Below are 25,162 nucleotides of genomic sequence, written 5' to 3'. Positions count from 1 at the left end.
ATCACTGAATATATTTAAGAAGGAAATAAATAGATTTCTGGACTCCAAAGGCCAAGGGCTATGGGGAAGAGAGTGGGAGTACGGTGTTGAGATAGAGGATCAGCCATGATCATATTGAATGGCGGAGCAGGCTCGAAGGGCTGAATGGCCTACTCCTGCTCCTAGTTTCTATGTTTCTATATCTGCACCACCAGTGGGACCTGAATCTCTTTCTGTGGCATAACAGAGATATAAACATCTATCCATGTCAGTCGATGGTTTGTGTGTAGAGTGTTCACATGAATTTGCCATTAACTGGCTTACCTCAGGATTTAGCATTGAACACAATGCTATTGACTAGACTAAAGCATTGTTCAAAGATTTGTATCTAAAACCAATTCTACTTTCTACAGGAAACATTATGATTTTTACTTCCAGCACATTGGGCATTTTCCCTCCTGTGTTGTGGAATCAGACGTAGGTCAGAGATTGAGAGCGAGTTGACATGGCTGAGACAATGCAGAAAAATTAGCAATGGATTAAAGAACTCGATAACCTTTGGAACATCGGAAAACATATTTCATTTTAATCCTGGCATGGACATCGTTCCTTGGGAGAAACTTGCAACTAAACCTGATTTAATTGTAATTGAAAGGAGCTGTGTTGATCTCTGTGAGTGGTGATGGGTTGAGTAGCGACTGTAGCCCAGTGAAAGTTTTATTGTGTATTTGCCACTTCAAGTTCCCAGACTCATTGGACCTTTGGGAGTAAATGAGCTGTGTCTTTTTGAGCATTAGGATATCACCCATCTTTAGATTGGACAGTCCGATTTTACTGAGGAATCTCTGAATAGTGAAACTGAAAAGTCTTTTGTCAAGTCGGTGACTCTTCTTCTTATTCTGTTTCTGCATCTCACAATAGGAATATATTAGTCAATAATTATTCATTCATTATTCAGGTTTTCCATAAATGTTCATCAAAACAAAGCTGAACTGTAATCCCACTCCCCTTTCCCATCAGTTGTTATTGACCAGAGATGGGTTTCCCCAACCCACTGGTTAATGCTCCCGGGACTGTGCAGTAACCTTGACTCATGACTCACTCTTGATTCAATTCAAATCCCACTTACAAGATACTATTTGTGCAAATTCAAGCATCAATATAATTGAAGCAAAATATTTCTCTGTATGGGGCAATAACCTGTTTCAATCTGCAGTTCATGAAATCCTCGGCCCCTCACACATTGTTCAAGTTTTAAATAAAGATCTAGGTGGGATAATTCTAAAACCCACTGTCATTCAGAATAGAGTGGGGATTGTTCTTCAGGAACCCATGACTAACCGTGGGATGAAGTGTGTGCTGGGGTGGTGAAGGTGGGCTTTGCTGCCGTTTTTAGCCCCTCCTCTTTTGGTTAATGCCACATACAGTCGGGGATGTGTGTGTGACGAGTACGTGGTGTAATAATTCTCCTCCATCCGCTCCTTAAACAGACAGTCCTCAGTGAAGGTTTTCTAAACACAAACAGAACAGGTTCAGCCTCAGTGTGAACTCCACATTCACAGCTTCACTTAAACAGTGCAGCTGGATATCCCCAATTATCCCATTACTGAGAAATCTATAACCCAACTAGACAACCCAGGCACCATCTCTAGCTCTGTGCTCAGTGAGCCCCCAGTGAGAGCACATTCTGCTGGGCAAGATTCTAGAAACAATTATTCAGGATAGAATTCGTAGTCACATGGAAAAATATGGGTTGATAAGGAAGAGCCAGCATGGATTTCTAAAGGGGAAATTATGTTTAACTAACTTGCTCGAGTTTCTAAAGAGGTAACAGAAAAGGTCGATGAGGGTAATGCTGTTGATGTGATGTACATGGACTATCAAAAGGCATTTGACACAGTGCCACACAACATACTTGTGAGAAAAGTTATTGCTCGCGGAATAAAACAGACAGTAGCAACATGGATACAAAATTGGCTGAAAATTAGGAAGCAGAGAATAATGGTCAATGGATATTTTTCGGGCTGGAGGAAGGTTTGTAGTGGAGTTCCCCAGGGGTCAGTATTGGGACCCTTGCTTTTCCTGATATATATTAATGATCTAGATCTTGATGTGCAGGGGACAATTTCAAAGTTTGCGGATGATACAAAGCTTGGGAGTGTTGTAAACTGTGAGGAGGACAGTGTGGAACTTCAATAGGACATAGACAAGTTGGTGGAGTGGGCAGATAGGTGGCAGATGAAGTTCAATGCGGAGAAGTGTGAGGTGATGCATTTTGGTAGGAAGAACATGGACAGCAAATATAAAATAAGGGGTGAAATTTTGAAAGGGGTGCAGGAGCAGAAAGACCTGGATGTATATGTGCATAGGAGACAGTACAGGTGGCGAGAGAAGTTAATAAAGCATATAGTATCCTGGGCTTTATTAATAGGGGCATAGAGTACAAGAGCAGGGAGGTTATGCTGAGATTATATAAGACACTCATTAGACCTCAGCTGGAATATTATGTACAGTTCTGGGAGCCACATTATAGGAAGGATGTGAACACTTTGGAGAAAGTGCTGAAGAGGTTTACAAGAATGGTTCCAGGGATGAGAAACTTCAGCTATGAGGATAGAATGGAAAAGTTGGGACTGTTCTCCTTGGAGAGGAGAAGACTGAGAGGAGACTTGATAGAAGTTTTCAAAAATCATGAGGGGGCTGGACAGAGTAGATAGGGAGAAGCTCGTAAAAGGATCAAGAACGAGAGGGCACAGATTTAAAGTGATTTGCAAAAGAAGCAAACGCGAGATGAGAAAAAACTTTTTCACACAGCGAGTGGTTTGGGTCTGGAATGCACTGTGTGGAAGTGTGGTGGAGGCAGGTTCAATTGAGGCATTCAAGAGGGTATTAGATAATTATTTGAATAGAAACAATGTGCAGGGGTACAGGGAAAAGGCAGGGCAATGGCACTAGGTCATCAGGCTCATTTGGAGAGCCAGTGCAGACATGATGGGCTGAATGGCCTCCTCCTGCGCCATTAAAATTCTGTGAACTGCCCCCCAGTGAGAGTCAGCACCTTCAGGAACTGTCTCCCAGTGAGAGTCAGCACCTTCAGGAACTGTCCCCCAGTGAGAGTCAGCACCTTCAGGAACTGTCCCCCAGTGAGAGTCAGCACCTTCAGGAACTGTCCCCCAGTGAGAGTCAGCACCTTCAGGAACTGTCCCCCAGTGAGAGTCAGCACCTTCAGGAACTGCCCCCCAGTGAGAGTCAGCACCTTCAGGAACTGTCCCCCCAGTGAGAGTCAGCACCTTCAGGAACTGTCCCCCAGTGAGAGTCAGCACCTTCAGGAACTGTCCCCCAGTGAGAGTCAGCACCTTCAGGAACTGTCCCCCAGTGAGAGTCAGCACCTTCAGGAACTGTCCCCCAGTGAGAGTCAGCACCTTCAGGAACTGTCCCCCAGTGAGAGTCAGCACCTTCAGGAACTGTCCCCCAGTGAGAGTCAGCACCTTCAGGAACTGCTGAATGAAAAAGATAGTAACAACATGGATACAAAATTGGCTGAGGGATAGGAAACAGTAATGGTTAATGGGTATTTTTCAGGCTGGAGGAAGGTTTGTAGAGGAGTTCCCCAGGGGTCAGTAATAGGACAATTGCTTTCCCTGATGTATGTAAATGATCTAGATCTTGTTGAGCAGCTGAAAATTTCAAAGTTTGCGGATGGCACAAAACTTGGGTGAATTGTAAACTGTGAGGAGGACAGTGTAGAACTTCAAAAGGACTTTGACACATTGGTGGAGTGGGCAGATAGGTGGCAGATGAAGTTTAATGCAGAGAAGTGTAAGGTGATGCACTTTGGAACAAAGAACATGGAGAGACAGTGTAAAATAAAGGATACATAGGAACATAAGAACATAAGAAATAGGAGCAGGAGTGGGCCATTCGGCCCCTCAAGCCTGTCCCGCTATTCAATAAGATCATGGCTGATCTGCCCCAGGCCTCAACTCCTCTTTCTTGCCAGCTCCTCTTAGCCCTCAACTCCCCGATATTTCAAAAATCTATCTACCTCCTCTTTAAATACTTTCAGTGATTTAGCCTCCACAACTCTCGGGGGTAGAGAATTCCAGACATTCACTACCCTCTGAGAGAAGAAATTCCTTCGCATCTCAGTTTTAAATGAGTGTCCCCTTATTCTGTAACTATGTCCCCTGGTTTGAGATTCCCCACTAGTGGAAACATCTTCTCAACATCTACCCTGTCAAGCCCCCTCAGAATCTTGTATGTTTCAATAAGATCACCCCTCATTCTTCTAAATTCTAATGAATAAAGGCCTAACCTGTTTAGCTGTTCTTGATAATTCAACCCCTTCATCCCAGGAATCAGCCTAGTGAATCTCTTTTGAACTGTCTCCAATGCCAGTATATCCTTTCTTAAATACAGGGACTAAAACTGTACACAGTACTCCAGGTGCAGCCTCACCAACACCCTGTACAGTTGGAACAAGACTTCCCTAATTTTAAAATCCAACCCCCTAGCAATACCGGCCAAAATTCCATTTACCTTCTTAATTACTTGCTGCACCTGCATGCTAACCTTTTGTGTTTCATGCACAAGAACACCCAGATCCCTCTGTGCTGCACTTTTTTGGAGTTTCTCTCCATTTAAATAATAGTCTGCCTCTTGATTCTTCCTACCAAAGTGCATAACCTCACACTTTCCTACATTAAACTCCATCTGCCAAGTTTTTGCCCACTCACTCAACCTGTCTATATCCCCTTGCAGATTCCTTATGCACTCATCACAATATGTCTTCCCACCTAAAGGGTATGCAGGAGCAGAGAGGCCTGGGTGTATATGTACATGAGTCATTAAAGGTGGCAGGACAGGTGGAGAGAGCTGTTTCTAAAGCATACAGTATTCTAGGCTTCATTAATAGGGGCTTAGAGTACAAAAGCAGGAAGGTTATGATGAATTTATATAAGACACTGGTTAGACCTCAGCTTTTTTTTTATTCATTCACAGGATGTGGGCTTCGCTGGCTGGGCCAGCATTTATTGCCCATCCCTAGTTGCCCTTGAGAAGGTGGTGGTGAGCTGCCTTCTTGAACCGCTGCAGTCCATGTGGTGTAGGCACACCCACAGTGCTGTTAGGGAGGGAGTTCCAGGATTTTGACCCAGCGAAAGTGAAGGAACGGTGATATATTTCCAAGTCAGGATAGTGAGTGGTTTGGAGGGGAACTTCCAGGCGGTGGTGTTCCCATGTATCTGCTGCCCTTGTCCTTCTAGATGGTAGTGGCCGTGGGTTTGGAAGATGCTGTCGAAGGAGCCTTGGTGAATTTCTGCAGTGCATCTTGTAGATGGTACACACTGCTGCCACTGTGCGTCGGTGGTGAAGGGAGTGAATGTTTGTGGTTGTGGTGCCAATCAAGTGGGCTGCTTTGTCCTGGATGGTGTCAAGATTCTTGAGTGTTGTTGGAGCTGCACTCATCCAGGCAAGTGGAGAGTATTCCATCACACTCCTGACTTGTAGATGGTGGACAGGCTTTGGGGAGTCAGGAGGTGAGTTACTCGTCACAGGATTCCCAGCCTCTGACCTGCTCTTGTAGCCACAGTATTTATATGGCTAGTTCGGTTTAGTTTCTGGTCAATGGTAACTCCCAGGAAGTTGATAGTGGGGGATTCAGTGATGGTAATGACATTGAATTTCAAGGGGCGATGGTTGGATTCTCTCTTGTTGGAGATGGTCATTGCCTGACACTTGTGTGACACGAATGTTACTTGCCACTTGTCAGCCCAAACCTGGATATTGTCCAGGTCTTGCTGCATTTGGACATGGACTGCTTCAGTATCCGAGGAGTCGCAAATGGTGTTGAACATTGTGCAATCATCAGCGAACATCCCCATTTCTGATGGAAGGAGGGTCATTGATGAAGCAGCTGAAGATGGTTGGGCCGAGGACACTACCCTGAGGAACTCCTGCAGTGATGTCCTGGAGCTGAGATGACTAACCTCCAACAACCACAACCATCTTCCTTTGTGCTAGGTATGATTCCAACCAGCGGAGAGTTTTCCCCTTGATTCCCATTGACTCCAGTTTTGCTTGGGCTCCTTGATGCCACACTCGGTCAAATGCTGCCTTGATGTCAAGGGCAGTCACTCTCACTTCATCTCTGGAGTTCAGCTCTTTTGTCCATGTTTGAACCAAGGCTGTAATGAGGTCAGGAGCTGAGTGACCCTGACGGAACCCAAACTGAGCATCAGTGAGCAGGTTATTGCTGAGCAAGTACCGCTTGATAGCACTGTTGATGACCCCTTCCATTACTTTACTGATGATCAAGAGTAGACTGATGGGGTGGTAATTGGCTGGGTTGGATTTGTCCTGCTTTTTGTGTACAGGACATACCTGGGCAATTTTCCACATAGCCGGATAGATGCCAGTGTAGTAGCTGTACTGGAACAACTTGGCTAGGGGAGCAGCAAGTTCTGGAGCAAGTCTTCAGTACTATTGCCAGAATATTGTCCGGGCCCATAGCCTTTGCAGTATCCAGTGCCTTCAGCTGTTTCTTGGCATCACATGGAGTAAATCAAATTGATTGAAGACTGGGATCTGTGATGCTGGGGACCGCTGGAGGTGGCCGAGATGGATCATCCACTTGGAACTTCTGGCTGAAGTTTGTAGCGAATGCTTCAGCCTTATCTTTTGCACTGATGTGCTGGGCTCCCCCATCATTGAGGATGGCGATATTTGTGGAGTCTCCTCCTCCAGTGAGTTGTTTAATTGTCCACCACGATTCACAACTGGGTGTGGCAAGACTGCAGAGCTTAGATATGATCTATTGGTTGTGGGATCGCTTAGCTCTGTCTATCACTTGCTGCTTATGCTGTTTGGCACGCGAGTAGTTCTTTGTTATAGCTTCACCAGGTTGACACCTCATTTTTAGGTATGCCTGGTACTGCTCCTGGCATGCCCTCCTGCACTCTTCATTGAACCAGGGTTGACCCCCTGACTTGATGGTAATGGTAGAGTGGGGGATATGCCGGGCCATGAGGTTACAGATTGTGTTCGAGTACAATTCTGCTGCTGCTGATGGCCCACAGCGTCTCATGGATGCCCAGTCTTGAGTTGCTAGATCTGTTTGAAATCTATTCCATTTAGCACGGTGGTAGCACCACACAACACGATGGAGGGACTGTGTCTCCAAAAGGACTATGTTGTGGTTCCTCCTACCGATACTGTCATGGACAGATGCATCTGAGGCAGGCAGGTTGGTGAGGATGAGGTCAAGTATGTTTTTCCCTCTTCTTGGTTCCCTCACCACCTGCCGCAGACCCAGTCTAGCAGGTATGTCATTTAGGACTCGGTCAGTAGTGGTGCTACCGAGCCAATCTTGGTGATGGACATTGAAGTCCCCCACCCAGATTACATTCTGCACCCTTGCCACCCTCAGTGCTTCCTCCAAGTGGTGTTCAACATGGAGGAGCACTGATTCATCAGCTGAGGGAGGGCGGTACGTGGTAATCAGCAGGAGGTTTCCTTGCCCATGTTTGACCTGATGCCATGAGTCTTCATGGAGTCCAGAGTTAATGTTGAGGATTCCCAGGGCAACTCCCTCCCGACTGTATACCACTGTGCCCCCACCTCTGCTGGGTCTGTCCTGCCGGTGGTACAGGACATACCCAGGGATGGTGATGGTGGTGTCTGGGACATTATCTGTAAGGTATGATTCTGTGAGGATGACTATGTCAGACTGTTGCTTGACTAGTCTGTGAGACAGCTCTCCCAATTTTGGCACCAGCCCCCCAGATGTTAGTCAGGGGGACTTTGCAGGGTCGACAGGGCTGAGTTTGCTGTTGTCGTTTCCGGTGCGATTCCAGTTGATGCCGGGTGGTCGGTCCGGTTTCATTCCTTTTTTGTGACTTCATAGTGATTTGATACAAAGAGAGCATTTAAGAGTCAACCACATTGCTGTGGGTCTGGAGTCACATGTAGGCCAGACCAGGTAATGATGGCAGATTTCCTTCCCTAAAGGAGATTAGTGAACTAGATGGGTTTTTACAATCATCGACAATGGTTTCATGGTCATCATCAGACTTTTAATTCCAAATTTTTATTGAATTCAAATTCCACCATTTGCTGTGGTGAGATTCGAACCCAGGTCCCCAGAGCATTACCCTGGGTCTCTGGGTAACCAGTCCAGTGACAATAGCACTACCCCATCTTTTCCCCTAGAGTATTGTGTACAATTCTGGGCACCACACTATAGGAAGGATGTGAACGCATTGGAGAGGGTGCAGGAGGGGTTTATGAGAATGGTCCCAGGGATGAGGCACTTTAGTTATGAGGAAAGATTGGAGAGGTTGGGGCTGTTTTCCTTGGAGAGGAGAAGACTAAGAGGAGACTTGATAGAAGTTTTCAAAATCGTGAGGGGTCTGGACAGAGTAGATAGGGAGAAACTGTTCCCACTCGTAAACAGATCGAGATCCAGAGGACACAGTTTTAAAGTGTTTTGCAAAAGAAGCAAATGGGAGGTGAGAAAAACCTTTTTCACCCAGCGAGTAGTTAGGGTTTGGAATGCACTGTCTGGAAGTGTGGCGAAGGCAGGTTCAATCGAGGCATTTAAGAGGGCATTAGATAATTATCTAAATAGAAACAACGTGCAGGATTACGGGGGAAAGGCAGGAGATTGGAACTAAGTTAAAATGCTCAGAGAGCCAGTGCAGACATGATGGGCCGAATGGCCTCCTTCTACAGCGTAACGATCCTGTGATTCTGTGATTCTGACTCCCAGTGAGAGTCTCTCATGGGATGCTGAGCTCGTCACAGTCGATGGGCCCCTGGGTCTCTGGGCTGCGATGGTGGAGAAGCTGCATTGGAAGGGGAGATATTGCTACATCTGGAATCAGTCACCCCAGTCACTGAGAGGCTGGGGAGGCAGCGAGGATTCAGCCAGTTTATTTTTCCATACCTACCGACCCATACAAGGTTCCGTGTTTGGTTATTGCAAGAAACAGTCGAGTGGCCACAGCTCGAATGGCAACAATCCCAATCTTCACCGCAAATAGCTCCATAACACCTGGTGAAGCAGACAGAGCAGTGAGTGGTCCGGGACACAACCAGTGTTCAATGCAGCAATGTGAGGGAGCAGGATTAACGTCAGCAGAGATACAGTCAGTAACACAGGGCGCTGGGGGAGAGGGGTTACTGAGTGACAGTGTGAGGGAGCTGGATTAACATCAGTAGAGATACAGTCAGTAACACAGGGCGCTGGGGGGAGAGGGGTTACTGAGTGACAGTGTGAGGGAGCTGAATTAACATCAGTAGAGATACAGTCAGTAACACAGGGCGCTGGAGGGAGAGGGGTTACTGAGTGACAGTGTGAGGGAGCTGGATTAACATCAGTAGAGATACAGTCAGTAACACAGGGCGCTGGGGGAGAGGGGTTACTGAGTGACAGTGTGAGGGAGCTGGATTAACATCAGTAGAGATACAGTCAGTAACACAGGGCGCTGGGGGAGAGAGGGGTTACTGAGTGACAGTGAGGGAGCTGGGTTAACATCAGTAGAGATACAGTCAGTAACACAGGGCGCTGGGGGAGAGAGGGGTCACTGAGTGACAGTGTGAGGGAGCTGGATTAACATCAGTAGAGATACAGTCAGTAACATAGGGCACTTCAGATACCCAGAGTGAGTTACAAATTGGAATCTAACTGGGGAGTGTGCTTGTTACATGGAATCTGTGCTGTGCTGAACTGTGTTACTCGCTCGAACCTAACTGAATGATCAGGTGATTTATATATTGAAGAATTTAATTCTTTTGAATATCCTAAAAACCTTGATCACATGACCATGAGACCATTGTTGATTGTTGTACAAACCCACCTGGTTCACTAGAGTCCTCTGGGGACGGAAATCTGCCTCCTTACCTGGTCTGGCCTACATGTGACTCCACACCCTCTGATGACTTTTACCAGTTCTCTGAAATGGCCTAACAAGCACTCAGTAGTTCAGAAACTGGCTCAGCACAACCTTTCCTAGGGCAATTAGGGCTGGGCAATAAATGCTGGTGTGGAAACAAAGGACTTAGGAGCAGGAGTAGGCCATTCTGCCCTTCAAGCCTGCTCCACCATTCAGTAAGACCTTAGCTGGTCTGGCTATGGTCTCAACTCCACATTTTTCTCTGCCCCCATACCACTTTACTCCCTGTCTATCAAAAATCTATCTATCCTCCCTGCTTTCTGGGAAGAGAATTCCACATACTAGTGACCATTTGAGAGAAAACAATTCTCCTCATTTCCATATTAAAAGGAAGACCTCTTATCCTTAAACTGTGCCCCCTGGTTCTAGTCTCTCCCACAAGAGGAAACATTCTCCCAGTATCCACCCTGTCAAATCCCCACAGGGACCTGTTTCAATCAGATCACCTCTCATTCTTCTCAACTCTAATGGGTACAGGCCCAACCTGTTCAACCTTTCATCATAAGATAACCCTCCCATTCCAGGCGTGAATCGAGTGAACCTTCTCTGAACTGCTTCTAACACAGTTATATCCTTTTTCAAATCAGGAGACCAAAACTGCACACAGACTCCAGATGTGGTCTCACCCAGGTCCTGTACAGCTGCAGTAAAACATCCCTGCTTTTATATTCCATTCCTCTGGCAATAAACACCAACATTCCATTTACCTTCCTAATCACTTGCTGTACCTGCAAACAAACTTTTCCTGGTTCATGTACCAGGTCACCCAGATCCCTCTGTACCTCAGAGTTCTGCAACTTCCCCCCATTTAAATAATAATCTGCTTTTCTATTCTTCCTGCCAAAGTGAACAAGTTCACACTTTCCCACATTATTCTCCATCTGTCATTTTTTTTGCCCAGTTACTTAACCTGTCTACATCCCTTTGTCGATGCTTATCTGTCCTTCTGATGAGTTTACTTTCCTACCTAACTTTGTGTCATCCGCACATTTGGCAACCATGCCTTTGGTCCCTTCATCCAGGTCATTGATATAAATTGTAAGTAGTTGAGGCCCCAGCACTGATCCCTGTGGCCCTCCACTGGTTATAGCTTGTCAACCTGAAAAAGACCCATTTATCCCTACTCTCTGCTTCCTGTTAGCTAATCAATCCTCTATCCATCCGAATACATTAACCCCCTCCACCCCCTCCCACCCACCACCACACCATGAATACATTAACCCCCTCCACCCCCTCCCACCCACCACCACACCATGAATACATTAACCCCCTCCACCCCCTCCCACCCACCACCACACCATGAATACATTAACCCCCTCCACCCCCTCCCACCCACCACCACACCATGAATACATTAACCCCCTCCACCCCCTCCCACCCACCACCACACCATGAATACATTAACCCCCTCCACCCCCTCCCACCCACCACCACACCATGAATACATTAACCCCCTCCACCCCCTCCCACCCACCACCACACCATGAATACATTAACCCCCTCCACCCCCTCCCACCCACCACCACACCATGAATACATTAACCCCCTCCACCCCCTCCCACCCACCACCACACCATGTGCAGTAACACAAATAAAATTTGCCTTTTGGAAATTCAGGTCCATCATATCCACAGCTTCCCGCTGGCCTTGTGAGTGATGCCCACAAGCCAAGAATAAATCATTTTTTCAAAAAAGTGCAAGGAATAAAAAACCTTTCCACAAAGAATAACACTTGGAGCCCGGGAAAGGCTCTGTTGAATCTGAGCTGTATTATTTCCAAGACCAGCATTTGAAACAATGCTGTCCAGGAGGGTACACGGGAGTCCAGAGGTAGCCGGACCGGGGCCTGTAATGCTGTCCAGGAGGGTACACAGGAGTCCAGAGGTAGCCGGACCGGGGCCTGTAATGCTGTCCAGGAGGGTACACGGGAGTCCAGAGGTAGCCGGACCGGGGCCTGTAATGCTGTCCAGGAGGGTACACAGGAGTCCAGAGGTAGCCGGACCGGGGCCTGTAATGCTGTCCAGGAGGGTACACAGGAGTCCAGAGGTAGCCGGACCAGGGCCTGTAATGCTGTCCAGGAGGGTACACAGGAGTCCAGAGGTAGCCGGACCGGGGCCTGTACAGCTGCGGCCAAACTCACTCTCCTTTATTTTCCCCTCCATTCGTTTTTTGGTCTGATTTCATACCTGACCACTAGATTGTAGCAATCTGTGTAGCTGGACCTGAAATCTCGTTACACTCCATTATCCCTCTCTTTTGGGCATTTGAAAAATAATCTATCCTTTTTTGGTCCAAAGCACATGCCCTCACAATCCTTCCGCACAGTTCTTGTACTTACCAAACCTGTCATTGTGTCTTTGTAATCTGCTGCTCCTGTGTATCCAGTACTTACTGTGCCATAAATTGTTATATCAATGACAAATGGCAGGTGGTGAAATTTGAATTCAATAAAAATCTGGAATTCAAAGTCTAACGATGACCATGAAACCATTGTCGATTGTTGTAAAAACCCATCTGGTTCACTAATCTCCTTTAGGGAAGGAAATCTGCCGTCCTTACCTGGTCTGGTCTACATGCGACTCCAGACCCACAGCAATGTGGATGACTCTGAAATGGCCTAGCAAGCCGCTCAGTTATATCAAATCACTAAAAAGGCTCAAAGGAATGAAACCAGACGGACCACCCGGCATCAAACTAGGCACCGGAAACAACAATGACAATCTCAGCCCTGTCAACTCTGCAAAGTCCCCCTGACTAACATCTGGGGGCTGGTGCCAAAATTGGGAGAACTGTCTCACAGACTAGTCAAGCAACAGCCTGACATAGTCATCCTCACAGAATCATACCTTACAGATAATGTCCCAGACACCACCATCACCATCCCTGGGTATGTCCTGTACCACCGGCAGGACAGACCCAGCAGAGGTGGGGGCACAGTGGTATACAGTCAGGAGGGAGTTGCCCTGGGAGTCCTCAACATCAACTCCGGACCCCATGAAGTCTCATGGCATCAGGTCAAACATGGGTAAGGAAACCTCCTGCTGATTACCACATACCGCCCTCTCTCAGCTGATGAATCAGTGCTCCTCCATGTTGAACATCACTTGGAGGAAGCACTGAGGGTGGCAAGGGTGCAGAATGTACTCTGGGTGGGGGACTTCAATGTCCATCACCAAGAGTGGCTCGGTAGCACCACCACTAACCGAGCTGGCTGAGTCCTAAAGGACATAGCTGCTAGACTGGGTCTGCGGCAAGTGGTGAGGGAACCAAGAAGAGGGAAAAACATACTTGACCTCATCCTCACCAACCTGCCTGTCACAGATGCATCTGTCCATGACAGTATCGGTAGGAGTGACCACTGCACAGTCATTGAGGAGACAAAGTCCCGCCTTCACATTGAGGATACCCTCCATTGTGTTGTGTGGCGCTACCACCGTGCTAAATGGGATAGATTTCAAACAGATCTAGCAACTCAAGACTGGGCATCCATGAGGCACTGTGGGCCATCAGCAGAATTGTACTCAAACACAATCTGTAACCTTATGGCCCGGCATATCCCCCACTCTACCATCACCATCAAGCCAGGGGATCAACCCTGGTTCAATGAAGAGTGCAGGAGGGCATGCCAGGAGCAGCACCGGGCATAGCTAAAAATGGGGTGTTTACCTGGTGAAGCTACAGCACAGGATTACTTGCACGCCAAACAGCATAAGCATCAAGTGATAGATAGAGCTAACTGATCCCACAACCAACGGACCAGATCTAAGCTCTGCAGTCCTGCCACATCCAGTTGTGAATGGTGGTGGACAATTAAACAACTCACTGGAGGAGGAGGCTCCACAAATATCCCCATCCTTAATGATGGAGGAGCCCAGTACATCAGTGCAAAAGATAAGGCTGAAGCATTTGCTACAATCTTCAGCCAGAAGTGCCGAGTGGATGATCCATCTCTGCCTCCTCCTGAGATCCCCAGCATCACAGATGCCAGTCTTCAGCCAATGCGATTCAGTCCATGTGGTATCAAGAAACGGCTGAAGGCACTGGATACTGCAAAGGCTATGGGCCCTGATAATATTCCGGCAATAGTACTGAAGACTTGTGCTCCAGAACTTGCCGCGCCCCTAGCCAAGCTGTTCCGGTACAGCTACAACACTGGCATCTACCCGGCTATGTGGAAAATTGCCCAGGTATGTCCTGTACATGAGAAGCAGGACAAATCCAATTACTCCCACCCACCATCAGCCTATACTCGATCATCAGTAAAGTAATGGAAGGGGTCATCGACAGTGCTATCAAGTGCTGCTTGCTTAGCAACAACTGCTCACTAACATCCAGTTTGGATTCTGCCAGCTCCTGACCTCATTACAGCCTTGGTTCAAACATGGACAAAAGAAATGAACTCCCGAGGTGAGGTGAGAGTGACTGCCCTTGACATCAAGGTAGCATTTGACCGAGTGTGGCATCAAGGAACCCTAGCAAAACTGGAGTCAGTGGGAATCGGGGAAAATTCTCCACTGGCTGGAGTCATACCGAGCACAAAGGAAGATGGTTGTGGTTGTTGGAGGTCAGTCATCTCAGCTCCAGGACATCACTGCAGGAGTTCCTCAGGGTAGTGTCTTCGGCCCAACCATCTTCAGCTGCTTCATCGATGACCTTCCTTCCGTCATAAGGTCAGAAGTGGGGATGTTCATTGATGATTGCACAATGTTCAGCACCATTCGCGACTCCTCAGATACTGAAGCAGTCCATGTCCAAATGCAACAGGACCTGGACAATATCCAGGCTTGGGCTGACAAGTGGCAAGTAACATTCACACCACACAAGTGCCAGACAATGACCATCTCCAGCAAGAGAGAATCCAACCATCGCCCCTTGATGTTCAATGGCATTACCGTCACTGAATCCCTCACTATCAACACCCTGGGAGTTATTGGCACCACATCCACAAACATTCACTCCCTCCATCTCCGATGCACAGTAGCAGCGTGTGTACCATCTACAAGATGCACTGCAGGAATTCACCAAGGCTCCTTTGACAGCACCTTCCAAACCCACGATCACTACCATCTAGAAGGACAAGGGCAGCAGATAGATGGGAACACCAACACCTGGAAGTTCCCCTCCAAGCCACTCACCATCCTGACTTGGAAATATATCACCGTTCCTTCACTGTCGCTGGGTCAAAATCCTGGAACTCCCTCCCTAACAGCACTGTGGATGTACCTACACCACATGGACTGCAGCGGTTCATGAAGGCAGCTCACCACCACCTTCTCAAGGGCAATTAGGGATGGGCAATAAATGCTGGCCCAGTCAGCGAAGCCCACATCCTGTAAATGAGTTTACAAAAGGTCGATACTATTCTTTGCACGGATCTTTCTGCTCTTTCCTTCAGTTTCACATCATCTTTCACCTCTTTTGTCACCATGGATGTCTTATTTGCTTGGCCCTTTGGGCTATATAGTGGTCCTGTATTAAGTTAAATAATGTTTTTAACTTCCAATGTTTCTCTGCTGTTTTACCCAATAACAGTTCTGATCAGTTACCTGTTTTGAATCTTTGTCTTAACCTCTTGAAATTAACTTTGATCATTAATAGTGGTGAATTTGAATTTCCAGAAATGGCTATGTTGAGGGCAGGGAAGATATTCAAAATCAGTCAACTCACTCCAAGGAGACAGGTTGCCCATTTAAATCTTACAATGAGATTGGAACTCCCAGATTTAAAATAAAAACCGGAAATGCTGTAAATTCTCAGCCGGTTTGCTGACTGCCCGTCGAGAGAGAGAAGCAGAGTTGATGTTTCTACCTGTGATCTTCCATCTTAACTGTCACTCTGCTGTAACTCGGGTTATTTTATTAATCTCACCTAGCGTATCCTCTCATATTTTACAGGTGAGTTTAAGTGCCAGCCTCTACTGAGCTTATTTACCTGGTGGTGCAGACATGGTAACAAAAGGGCAAACTTGATCTATGCAGATTCAATTTTCCTCTTCATCTTCTGTAGCTATTTCACCACTTGTGACCTCAACTCCACTCTTATCCCTTCCTTATCTTCCAACTGTCATTCTGACTGAACCGATCACCAAATTCAAAGTCATTTTTATGATCCTGTTTATCGTTTGTGCTAAGATCCTGTCTTAGAAGGTACAGTTCCTTCCTGTCCCTAAACTGGGGCCAGTTTCCTTTTCACATCCGACTTTCACCCACACCTTCAACTCCTGGATCATTCCATCCCTCTGCCAATTAGCACATGGCTCAGGGAATAATTCCAAGCTCTTGCTTTTGAATTTAGCTTCAAACTTCTGATTCTCCCTCAACAGAACCTCGTCCCTTTTCTCCCCATGTCATTGGCGCCACCATTAAGGACATCCAGATCCACTGTTTCCCACTAACCATGCTGGGCAGGTGACAGAGCTGCACCCCAGCTACTTACCATAGTCATTGCTTTCGTGAGCTCCATTGACTCTGCCACTGGGGAGGATCTGGAGATGGAATCCAATTCCGATGCTGCAGTAGAGGAATTGCTGTTTGGTCACTCGATTGCTCAGTCCGGTCTCTCCACTGTGCCTCAAGCCCAACAATGGAGTAAGCATTGTCAGATCTGACTCTGGGGAACAAAGGGCAAGTGGAGTACATTACACTGGGAGGTCATCCACACACAGTGACCACATCACTTAGAGTAAATAGATAAGAAAACATCAGGGTCAAAAATGCTCAACTGTGGAAGAGCAAATTTCAGTGATTAAATATCACAGCAGAATCGAAAAGGTGACAGCAATGACAGAGCAATGGAGGTTAATGATGGAAGAGAGTCAGTGTGTGTGGGACCCGTACCCCAGTGAGAGTCGGTGTGTGTGGGACCCGTACCCCAGTGAGAGTCAGTGTGTGTGGGACCCGTACCCCAGTGAGAGTCGGTGTGTGTGGGACCCGTACCCCAGTGAGAGACAGTGTGTGTGGGACCCGTACCCCAGTGAGAGTCAGTGTGTGTGGGACCCGTACCCCAGTGAGAGTCAGTGTGTGTGGGACCAGTACCCCAGTGAGACTCAGTGTGTGTGGGACCCGTACCCCAGTGAGAGTCAGTGTGTGTGGGACCCGTACCCCAGTGAGACTCAGTGTGTGTGGGACCTGTACCCCAGTGAGAGTCAGTGTGTGTGGGTCCCGTACACCAGTGAGATTCAGTGTGTGTGGGACCTGTACCCCAATGAGAATCAGTGTGTATGGGACCCGTACCCCAATGAGAATCAGTGTGTATGGGACCCGCACCCCAGTGAGAGTCAGTGTGTGTGGGACCCGCACCCCAGTGAGAGTCAGTGTGTGTGGAACCCGTACCCCAGTGAGACTCAGTGTGTGTGGGACCCGTACCCAAGTGAGAGTCAGTGTGTGCGGGACCCGTAATCCAGTGAGAGTCAGTGTGTGTGGGACCCGTACCCCAGTGAGAGTCAGTGTGTGTGGGTCCCGTACCACAGTCAGAGTCAGTGTGTGTGGGACCCGTACCCCAGTGAGAGTCAGTGTGTGTGGGACCCGTACCCCAGTGAGAGTCAGTGTGTGTGGAACGCATACCCAAGACAGAGACAGTGCAAGTGTGTGTGGAAACCGTACACCAGTGAGAGTCAGTGTGCGTGTGGTGCCCGTACCCCAGTGAGAGTCAGTGTGTGTGGGACCCGTGTCCCAGTGACAGTCAGTGTGTGTGGGACTCGTACCCCAGTCACACACAGGTTGTGCGGGACCCATAACACAGTGAGAGTCAGTGTGTGTGGTATCCGTACCCCAGTCAGAGTTAGTGTGTGTGTGGGACCCGTACCCAGAGAACCATAGAACCATAGCACACTACAGCACAGAAAACAGGCCATTCGGGTCTATACCCCTCATAATTTTGTAAACATCTATCAAATCTCCCCTCATTCTTCTACGCTCCAAGGAATAAAGTCCTAACCTGTTTAATCTTTCCCTGTAACTCAACTCCTTAAGACCCGGCAACATCCTAGTAAATCTTCTCTGCACTCTTTCAATCTTACTGATATCCTTCCTGTAGTTAGGCAACCAGAACTGCACACAATACTCCAAAGTTGGCCTCACCAATGTCTTATACAACCTCACCATAACATCCCAACTTCTAAACTCAATACTTTGATTTACGAAGGCCAGTATGCCAAAAGCTTTCTTTACAACCTTGTCTACCTGTGACACCACTTTCAGGGAATTATGTATCTGAACTCCCAGATCCCTTTGTTCCTCCGCACTCCTCAGTGCCCTACCATTTACTGTGTATGTCCTACCTTGGTTTGTCCTTCCAAAATGCAACACCTCACACTTTTCCGCATTAAATTCCATCTGCCATTTTCTGGCCCATTTTTCCAGTTGGTCCAGATCCCTCTGCAAGCTTTGAAAGCCTTCCTCGCTGTCCACAATGCCTCCAATCTTAGTGTCATCAGCAAACTTGCTGATCTAATTTACCACATTATCATCCAGATCATTGATATAGACAACAAACAACAATGGTCCCAGCACAGATCCCTGAGGCACACCACTAGTCACAGACCTCCAGTCTGAGAAGCAATCATCCACTACCACTCTCTGTCTTCTCCCACACAGCCAATTTCGAATCCAGTTTACAACCTCTCCATGGATACCAAGTGTCTGAACCTTCTGAACTAACCTCCCATGTGGGACCTTGTCAAAGGCCTTACTAAAGTCCATGTAGACAACATCCACAGCCTTTCCTTCATCTACTTTCTTGGTGACCTCCTCGAAAATCTCTACAAGGTTCGTTAAACACGACCTACCACGCACAAAGCCATGCTGACTATCCTTAATCAGCCCTTGGCTGTCCAAATAATTGTATATCCGATTTCTCAGAACACCTTCCAATAATTTACCTACTTCTGACGTCAGGCTCACTGGCCTGTAATTACCTGGTTTACTTCTGGAGCCTTTTTTAAACAACGGAACAACATGAGCTACCCTCCAATCCTCCGGCACCTCGCCCGTGGCTAAGGACATTTTAAATATTTCTGCCAGGGCCCCTGCAATTTCTGCACTAGTCTCCCTCAAGGTCCGAGGGAATATCATGTCAGGCCCGGGGGATTTATCTCCCTTTAGTCGCTGTAAGGCAGCAAGCACCTCCTCCTCTTTAATCTCTATATGTTCCATGAAACTACTGCTTGTTTCCCTTCCTTCCTTATACACTATGCCAGTTTCCTGAGTAAATACTGATGCAAAAAAACTGTTTAAGATCTCCCCCATCTCGTGAGGCTCCACACATAGACGACCACTCTGATCTTCAAGGGAACCAATTGTGTCCCTTACTATCCTTTTACTCTTAATATACTTGTAGAAACCCTTCGGGTTTACCTTCACATTATCTGCCAAAGCAACCTCATGTCTTCTTATTGCCTTCCTGATTTCCTTCTTTAGTATTTTCTTACATTTTCTATACTCTACAAGTACCTCATTTGCTTCTTGTTGCCTATACCTGCTATACACCTCTCTCTTCTTCTTAACCAGATCGCCAATATCCCTTGAAAACCAAAGTTCCCTATGCCTGTTAACTTTGCCTTTAATCCTGACAGGAACATACAAACTCTGCACTCTCAAAATTTCGCCTTTGAATGCCTTCCACTTACTGAACACATCCTTGCCAGAAAACAACTTATCCCAATCGACTCTTCCTAGATCCTTTCTCATTTCCACAAAATTGGCCTTTCTCCAATTTAGAATCTCAACTCGAGGACCAGACCTATCCTTATCCATAATTAACTTAAAACTAATGACATTGTGGTCACTGGACCCAAAATGTTTGCCTACACATACTTCTGTCACCTGACCTGTCTGGTTCCCTAATAGGAGATCAAGTATTGCATCCTCTCTCGTTGGTACCTCTATATATTGATTTAGAAAACTTTCCTGAACACATTTGACAAACTCCAAGCCATCCAGCCCTTTTACAGTATGGGAGTCCCACTCAATATGTGGAAAGTTAAAATCTCCTACTATCACAACTTTCTGTTTCTTACATCGGTCTGCTATCTCTCTACAGATTTGCTCCTCCAATTCTCTCTGACTATTGGGCGGTCTATAATACAACCCTATTAGTGTGGTCACACCTTTCCCGTTCCTCAGCTCCACCCATATGGCCTCTGTAGACGAGCCCTCCGGACTGTCCTGTCTACGCACAGCTGTGATATTTTCCCTGACTAGTAATGCCACTCCGCCCTCTTTCATCCCTCCCCCTCTATCCCAAGTGAGAGTCAGTGTGTGTGGGTCCCGTACCCCAGTCAGAGTCAGTGTGTGTGGGACCCCTACCGCAGTGAGAGTCAGTGTGTGTGGGACCTGTACTCCAGTGAGAGTCAGTGTGTGTGGAACCCGTACCCCAGTGAGAGTCAGTGTGTGTGGGACCCATACCCCAGTGAGAGTCAGTGTGTGTGGACCTGTACCCCAGTGAGAGTCAGTGTGTGTGGACCTGTACCCCAGTGAGAGTCAGTGTGTGTGGGACCCGTACCCCAGTGAGAGTCAGTGTGTGTGGGACCCGTACCCCAGTGAGAGTCAGTGTGTGTGGGACCCGTACCCCAGTGAGAGTCAGTGTGTGTGGACCTGTACCCCAGTGAGAGTCAGTGTGTGTGGGACCCGTACCCCAGTGAGAGTCAGTGTGTGTGGGACCCGTACCCCAGTGAGAGTCAGTGTGTGTGGGACCCGTACCCCAGTGAGAGTCAGTGTGTGTGGGATCCGTACCCCAGTGAGAGTCAGTGTGTGTGCGACCCGTACCCCAGTGAGAGTCAGTGTGTGTGGGACCCGTACCCCAGTGAGAGTCAGTATGTGTGCGACCCGTACCCCAGTGAGAGTCAGTGTGTGTGCGACCCGTACCCCAGTGAGAGTCAGTGTGTGTGGGACCCGTACCCCAGTGAGAGTCAGTGTGTGTGGGACCCGTACCCCAGTGAGAGTCAGTGTGTGTGGGACCCGTACCCCAGTGAGAGTCAGTGTGTGTGGGACCCGTACCCCAGTGAGAGTCAGTGTGTGTGGAACCCATACCCCAGTGAGAGTCAGTGTGTGTTGAACCTTCCCAATCTCTATGTTTTGCTGTTTATTAAACAGCTTACATGTCAACAGCGTTATTGACCATAACCTACTGTTTAATGTCATATTTTGATAACTGAATTAAACATTAACTCAGACACACACCCAAACTATTCCCCCTTCATGCATAACTAAAAATCCCTCTTAATTTAAATGACTCTCACTGGGGTACGGGTCCCACACGCACGGACTCTCACTGGGGTACGGGTCCCACACATACTGACTCTCACTGGGGTACGGGTCCCACACATACTGACTCTCACTGGGGTACGGGTCCCACACACACTGTCTCTCACTGGGGTACGGGTCCCACACACACTGACTCTCACTGGGGTACGGGTCCCACACACACTGACTCTCCCTGGGGTACGGGTCCCACACACACTGACTCTCACTGGGGTACGGGTCCCACACACACTGACTCTCACTGGGGTACGGGTCCCACACACACTGACTCTCACTGGGGTACGGGTCCCACACACACTGACTCTCACTGGGGTACGGGTCCCACACACACTGACTCTCACTGGGGTACGGGTCCCACACACACTGACTCTCACTGGGGTACGGGTCCCACACACACTGACTCTCACTGGGGTACGGGTCCCACACGCACGGACTCTCACTGGGGTACGGTTCCCACACACACTGACTCTCACTGGGGTACGGGTCCCACAAACACTGACTCTCACTGGGGTACGTGTCCCACAAACACTGACTCTCACTGGGACACGGTTCCCACATGACCGCAGACTCTCAGTGTAATTCTGGTACCATAAAGATGTGCCGCTTACGTGGTTTCTCTGAGAATGGAGTCTCTGAGTGTTCAGTGGACGGGTGAGATATCACAGGTAACAGTGAGTGAATGAGCTTTTGTGAGAATCTCCAGTCAGTTATCTGTGAATTGTCATCTGGATCACTTTTGACCTCTCCCTTGCTGACTGACCTCTCCCCTGACTTTGGCCTCTGTCCACCTGACCTCTCCCCCTCCTGACCTCTCCCCCTCCTGACCTCTCCCCCTCCTGACCTCTCCCCCTCCTGACCTCTCTCCCTCCTGACCTCTCCCCCTCCTGACCTCTCCCCCTCCTGACCTCTCCCCCTCCTGACCTCTCCCCTCCCTGACCTCCCCCCTCCCTGACCTCTCCCCTGCCTACGACAAGATTGCTTTGGTCAATTCCACTGTCTGAACTGCTGTCCATGAGATTGGAAACTCAGCATGAACCAGGCAGGCTGCTGACCCTCTAGTCTGGATCTTACTGGATGCTGCACTGGGTGGTATTTTGGTATTTTTATGGCCTCAAAAAATACAAATCTGAGAGTTGGATATTGATTAGTAGCTGCTCAGGCCAGTGGGCTCACTTCTGTGCTGTGGGTGTCAGGGCAGTGCTAAGCCCTGACACAAGCAAATGATGCGATCCATACCTTGCCACTTGACCCTGTACTTGTGTTGGCTGTTTCTCCATGTCCAGCTCTTCACCGCACCTGCTTGGTTTCGGGTTATAGCTGCTGAAGACATCTCCTGAACCTTCAAAGACGTTAATATCACAATCAGGCAGTTGACAAATCTGTGGGCTGGAGTCACAGTGAACTCTTGTGGCATGACCCTGAGAACTCCTGGATCAGCAGCTGAATTAAAACCTCAATCCACAATTTCCTGATTGGCTTTGGGGTTAAACACTGTCAAGACAAACTCCAAATGGCTATACCAATCACTTACTGAAAGGTTAGAATGATCAAACTGAAAGGAAATATTTTTGTGATAGTTTTTGAGTCTGAGTTGGTGACAGTGATATTTATAGGGCGTATGGAATCAGTGATGTATTTCACACTCTGACTGATAATCAGACTGTCCTCTAATTAAAGTAAACACAATTGGTGCAGGGTCATTCGTCATAGGACACTGAGAACTCTTTCACATCAGCCAATGTGATGCTGAGTGACTGAGAACAGGAAGAGACGAGGTTCCATCTTATCCCTGTGCTGAGTTGCTGGGTCTGATATAGGAAAGGGGCAGGGCAAAGTTCACTGTACACACCCTGAGCTAGGGAGACATAAAATCAACCATGAGTTGTGACCCTGTCCAGTGACGTTAACTGGCAAATGCATGAGCATCAGGTTGATGTGTGAGTGCATAGCCAGTGATAACAGAGACAGATTTTACGGTGATTCAGAATGTGCCGACTCTCACTGGGATACAGTTCCTGAAGGTGCTGACTCTCACTGGGGGGACAGTTCCTGAAGGTGCTGACTCTCACTCGGGGGGACAGTTCCTGAAGGTGCTGACTCTCACTGGGGGACAGTTCCTGAAGGTGCTGACTCTCACTGGGGGACAGTTCCTGAAGGTGCTGACTCTCACTGGGGGACAGTTCCTGAAGGTGCTGACTCTCACTAGGGGTTAGTTCCTGAAGGTGCTGACTCTCACTGGGGGACAGTTCCTGAAGGTGCTGACTCTCACTGGGGGGCAGTTCCTGAAGGTGCTGACTCTCACTGGGGGACAGTTCCTGAAGGTGCTGACTCTCACTGGGGGTTAGTTCCTGAAGGTGCTGACTCTCACTGGGGGACAGTTCCTGAAGGTGCTGACTCTCACTGGGGGACAGTTCCTGAAGGTGCTGACTCTCACTAGGGGTTAGTTCCTGAAGGTGCTGACTCTCACTGGGGGACAGTTCCTGAAGGTGCCGACTCTCACTGGGGGACAGTTCCTGAAGGTGCTGACTCTCACTGGGGGACAGTTCCTGAAGGTGCTGACTCTCACTGGGGGACAGTTCCTGAAGGTGCTGACTCTCACTGGGAGACAGTTCCTAAAGGTGCTGACTCTCACTGGGGGGCAGTTCCTGAAGGTGCTGACTCTCACTCGGGGGGACAGTTCCTGAAGGTGCTGACTCTCACTGGGGGATAGTTCCTGAAGGTGCTGACTCTCACTGGGGGGCAGTTCCTGAAGGTGCTGACTCTCACTGGGGGGCAGTTCCTGAAGGTGCTGACTCTCACTGGGGGACAGTTCCTGAAGGTGCTGACTCTCACTGGGGGACAGTTCCTGAAGGTGCTGACTCTCACTGGGGGATAGTTCCTGAAGGTGCTGACTCTCACTGGGGGACAGTTCCTGAAGGTGCTGACTCTCACTGGGGGGCAGTTCCTGAAGGTGCTGACTCTCACTGGGGGACAGTTCCTGAAGGTGCTGACTCTCACTGGGGTACAGTTCCTGAAGGTGCCGACTCTCACTGGGGGACAGTTCCTGAAGGTGCTGACTCTCACTGGGGGACAGTTCCTGAAGGTGCTGACTCTCACTCGGGAGGACAGTTCCTGAAGGTGCTGACTCTCACTGGGGGACAGTTCCTGAAGGTGCTGACTCTCACTGGGGGACAGTTCCTGAAGGTGCTGACTCTCACTGGGGGACAGTTCCTGAAGGTGCTGACTCTCACTAGGGGTTAGTTCCTGAAGGTGCTGACTCTCACTGGGGGACAGTTCCTGAAGGTGCTGACTCTCACTGGGGGACAGTTCCTGAAGGTGCTGACTCTCACTGGGAGACAGTTCCTGAAGGTGCTGACTCTCACTGGGGGGCAGTTCCTGAAGGTGCTGACTCTCACTCGGGGGGACAGTTCCTGAAGGTGCTGACTCTCACTGGGGGATAGTTCCTGAAGGTGCTGACTCTCACTGGGGGGCAGTTCCTGAAGGTGCTGACTCTCACTGGGGGGCAGTTCCTGAAGGTGCTGACTCTCACTGGGGGGCAGTTCCTGAAGGTGCTGACTCTCACTGGGGGGCAGTTCCTGAAGGTGCTGACTCTCACTGGGGGACAGTTCCTGAAGGTGCTGACTCTCACTGGGGGACAGTTCCTGAAGGTGCTGACTCTCACTGGGGGGCAGTTCCTGAAGGTGCTGACTCTCACTGGGGGACAGTTCCTGAAGGTGCTGACTCTCACTGGGGGACAGTTCCTGAAGGTGCTGACTCTCACTCGGGGGGACAGTTCCTGAAGGTGCTGACTCTCACTGGGGGACAGTTCCTGAAGGTGCTGACTCTCACTGGGGGACAGTTCCTGAAGGTGCTGACTCTCACTGGGGGACAGTTCCTGAAGGTGCTGACTCTCACTGGGGGACAGTTCCTGAAGGTGCTGACTCTCACTGGGGGACAGTTCCTGAAGGTGCTGACTCTCACTGGGGGACAGTT

General features: G+C 48.6%; 1 protein-coding gene across 2 annotated transcripts; it reads right to left on the bottom strand.

The window, feature by feature from the left end:
• Positions 1–659: 659 nt before the first annotated feature.
• On the bottom strand, positions 660–22,520 carry LOC144692002 (fibroblast growth factor 5-like). 2 transcript variants are annotated; one of them, XM_078560566.1, is made up of 4 exons: positions 22,427–22,520; positions 16,368–16,541; positions 8,928–9,031; positions 660–1,490 (listed from the first exon to the last, which is right to left on the bottom strand). In XM_078560566.1, the coding sequence occupies exons 1-4, from the start codon at positions 22,518–22,520 to the stop codon at positions 1,302–1,304; spliced, it is 561 nt and encodes a 186-aa protein (XP_078416692.1). In that variant the 3' UTR covers positions 660–1,301. The 2 variants fall into 2 exon arrangements, 1 of the variants encoding a protein (XP_078416692.1); XR_013579252.1 differs by lacking the exons at positions 8,928–9,031; positions 22,427–22,520 and having other exon boundaries at positions 1,402–1,490; positions 16,368–16,461.
• Positions 22,521–25,162: the final 2,642 nt, after the last annotated feature.

This window comes from Cetorhinus maximus, chromosome 16, assembly GCF_964194155.1.
Source record: "Cetorhinus maximus chromosome 16, sCetMax3.hap1.1, whole genome shotgun sequence".
Lineage (NCBI taxonomy): Eukaryota > Metazoa > Chordata > Chondrichthyes > Lamniformes > Cetorhinidae > Cetorhinus > Cetorhinus maximus.
The sequence above is the reverse complement of the archived record's forward strand: the minus strand, read 5'-3'. Positions and strand labels throughout refer to the sequence as shown.

Bases quoted from the DNA above. Each gene is read 5' to 3' on its own strand.
- LOC144692002 (XM_078560566.1), bottom strand. From the start codon at position 22,520: ATGTCTTCAGCAGCTATAACCCGAAACCAAGCAGGTGCGGTGAAGAGC. The intron at 16,542-22,426 runs GTATGGATCGCA...TTTGTTCCCCAG, and splicing joins GTACAGGGTCAAGTGGCAAG to AGTCAGATCTGACAATGCTT. The intron at 9,032-16,367 runs GTAAGTAGCTGG...CTGCTTCACCAG, and splicing joins TCACGAAAGCAATGACTATG to GTGTTATGGAGCTATTTGCG.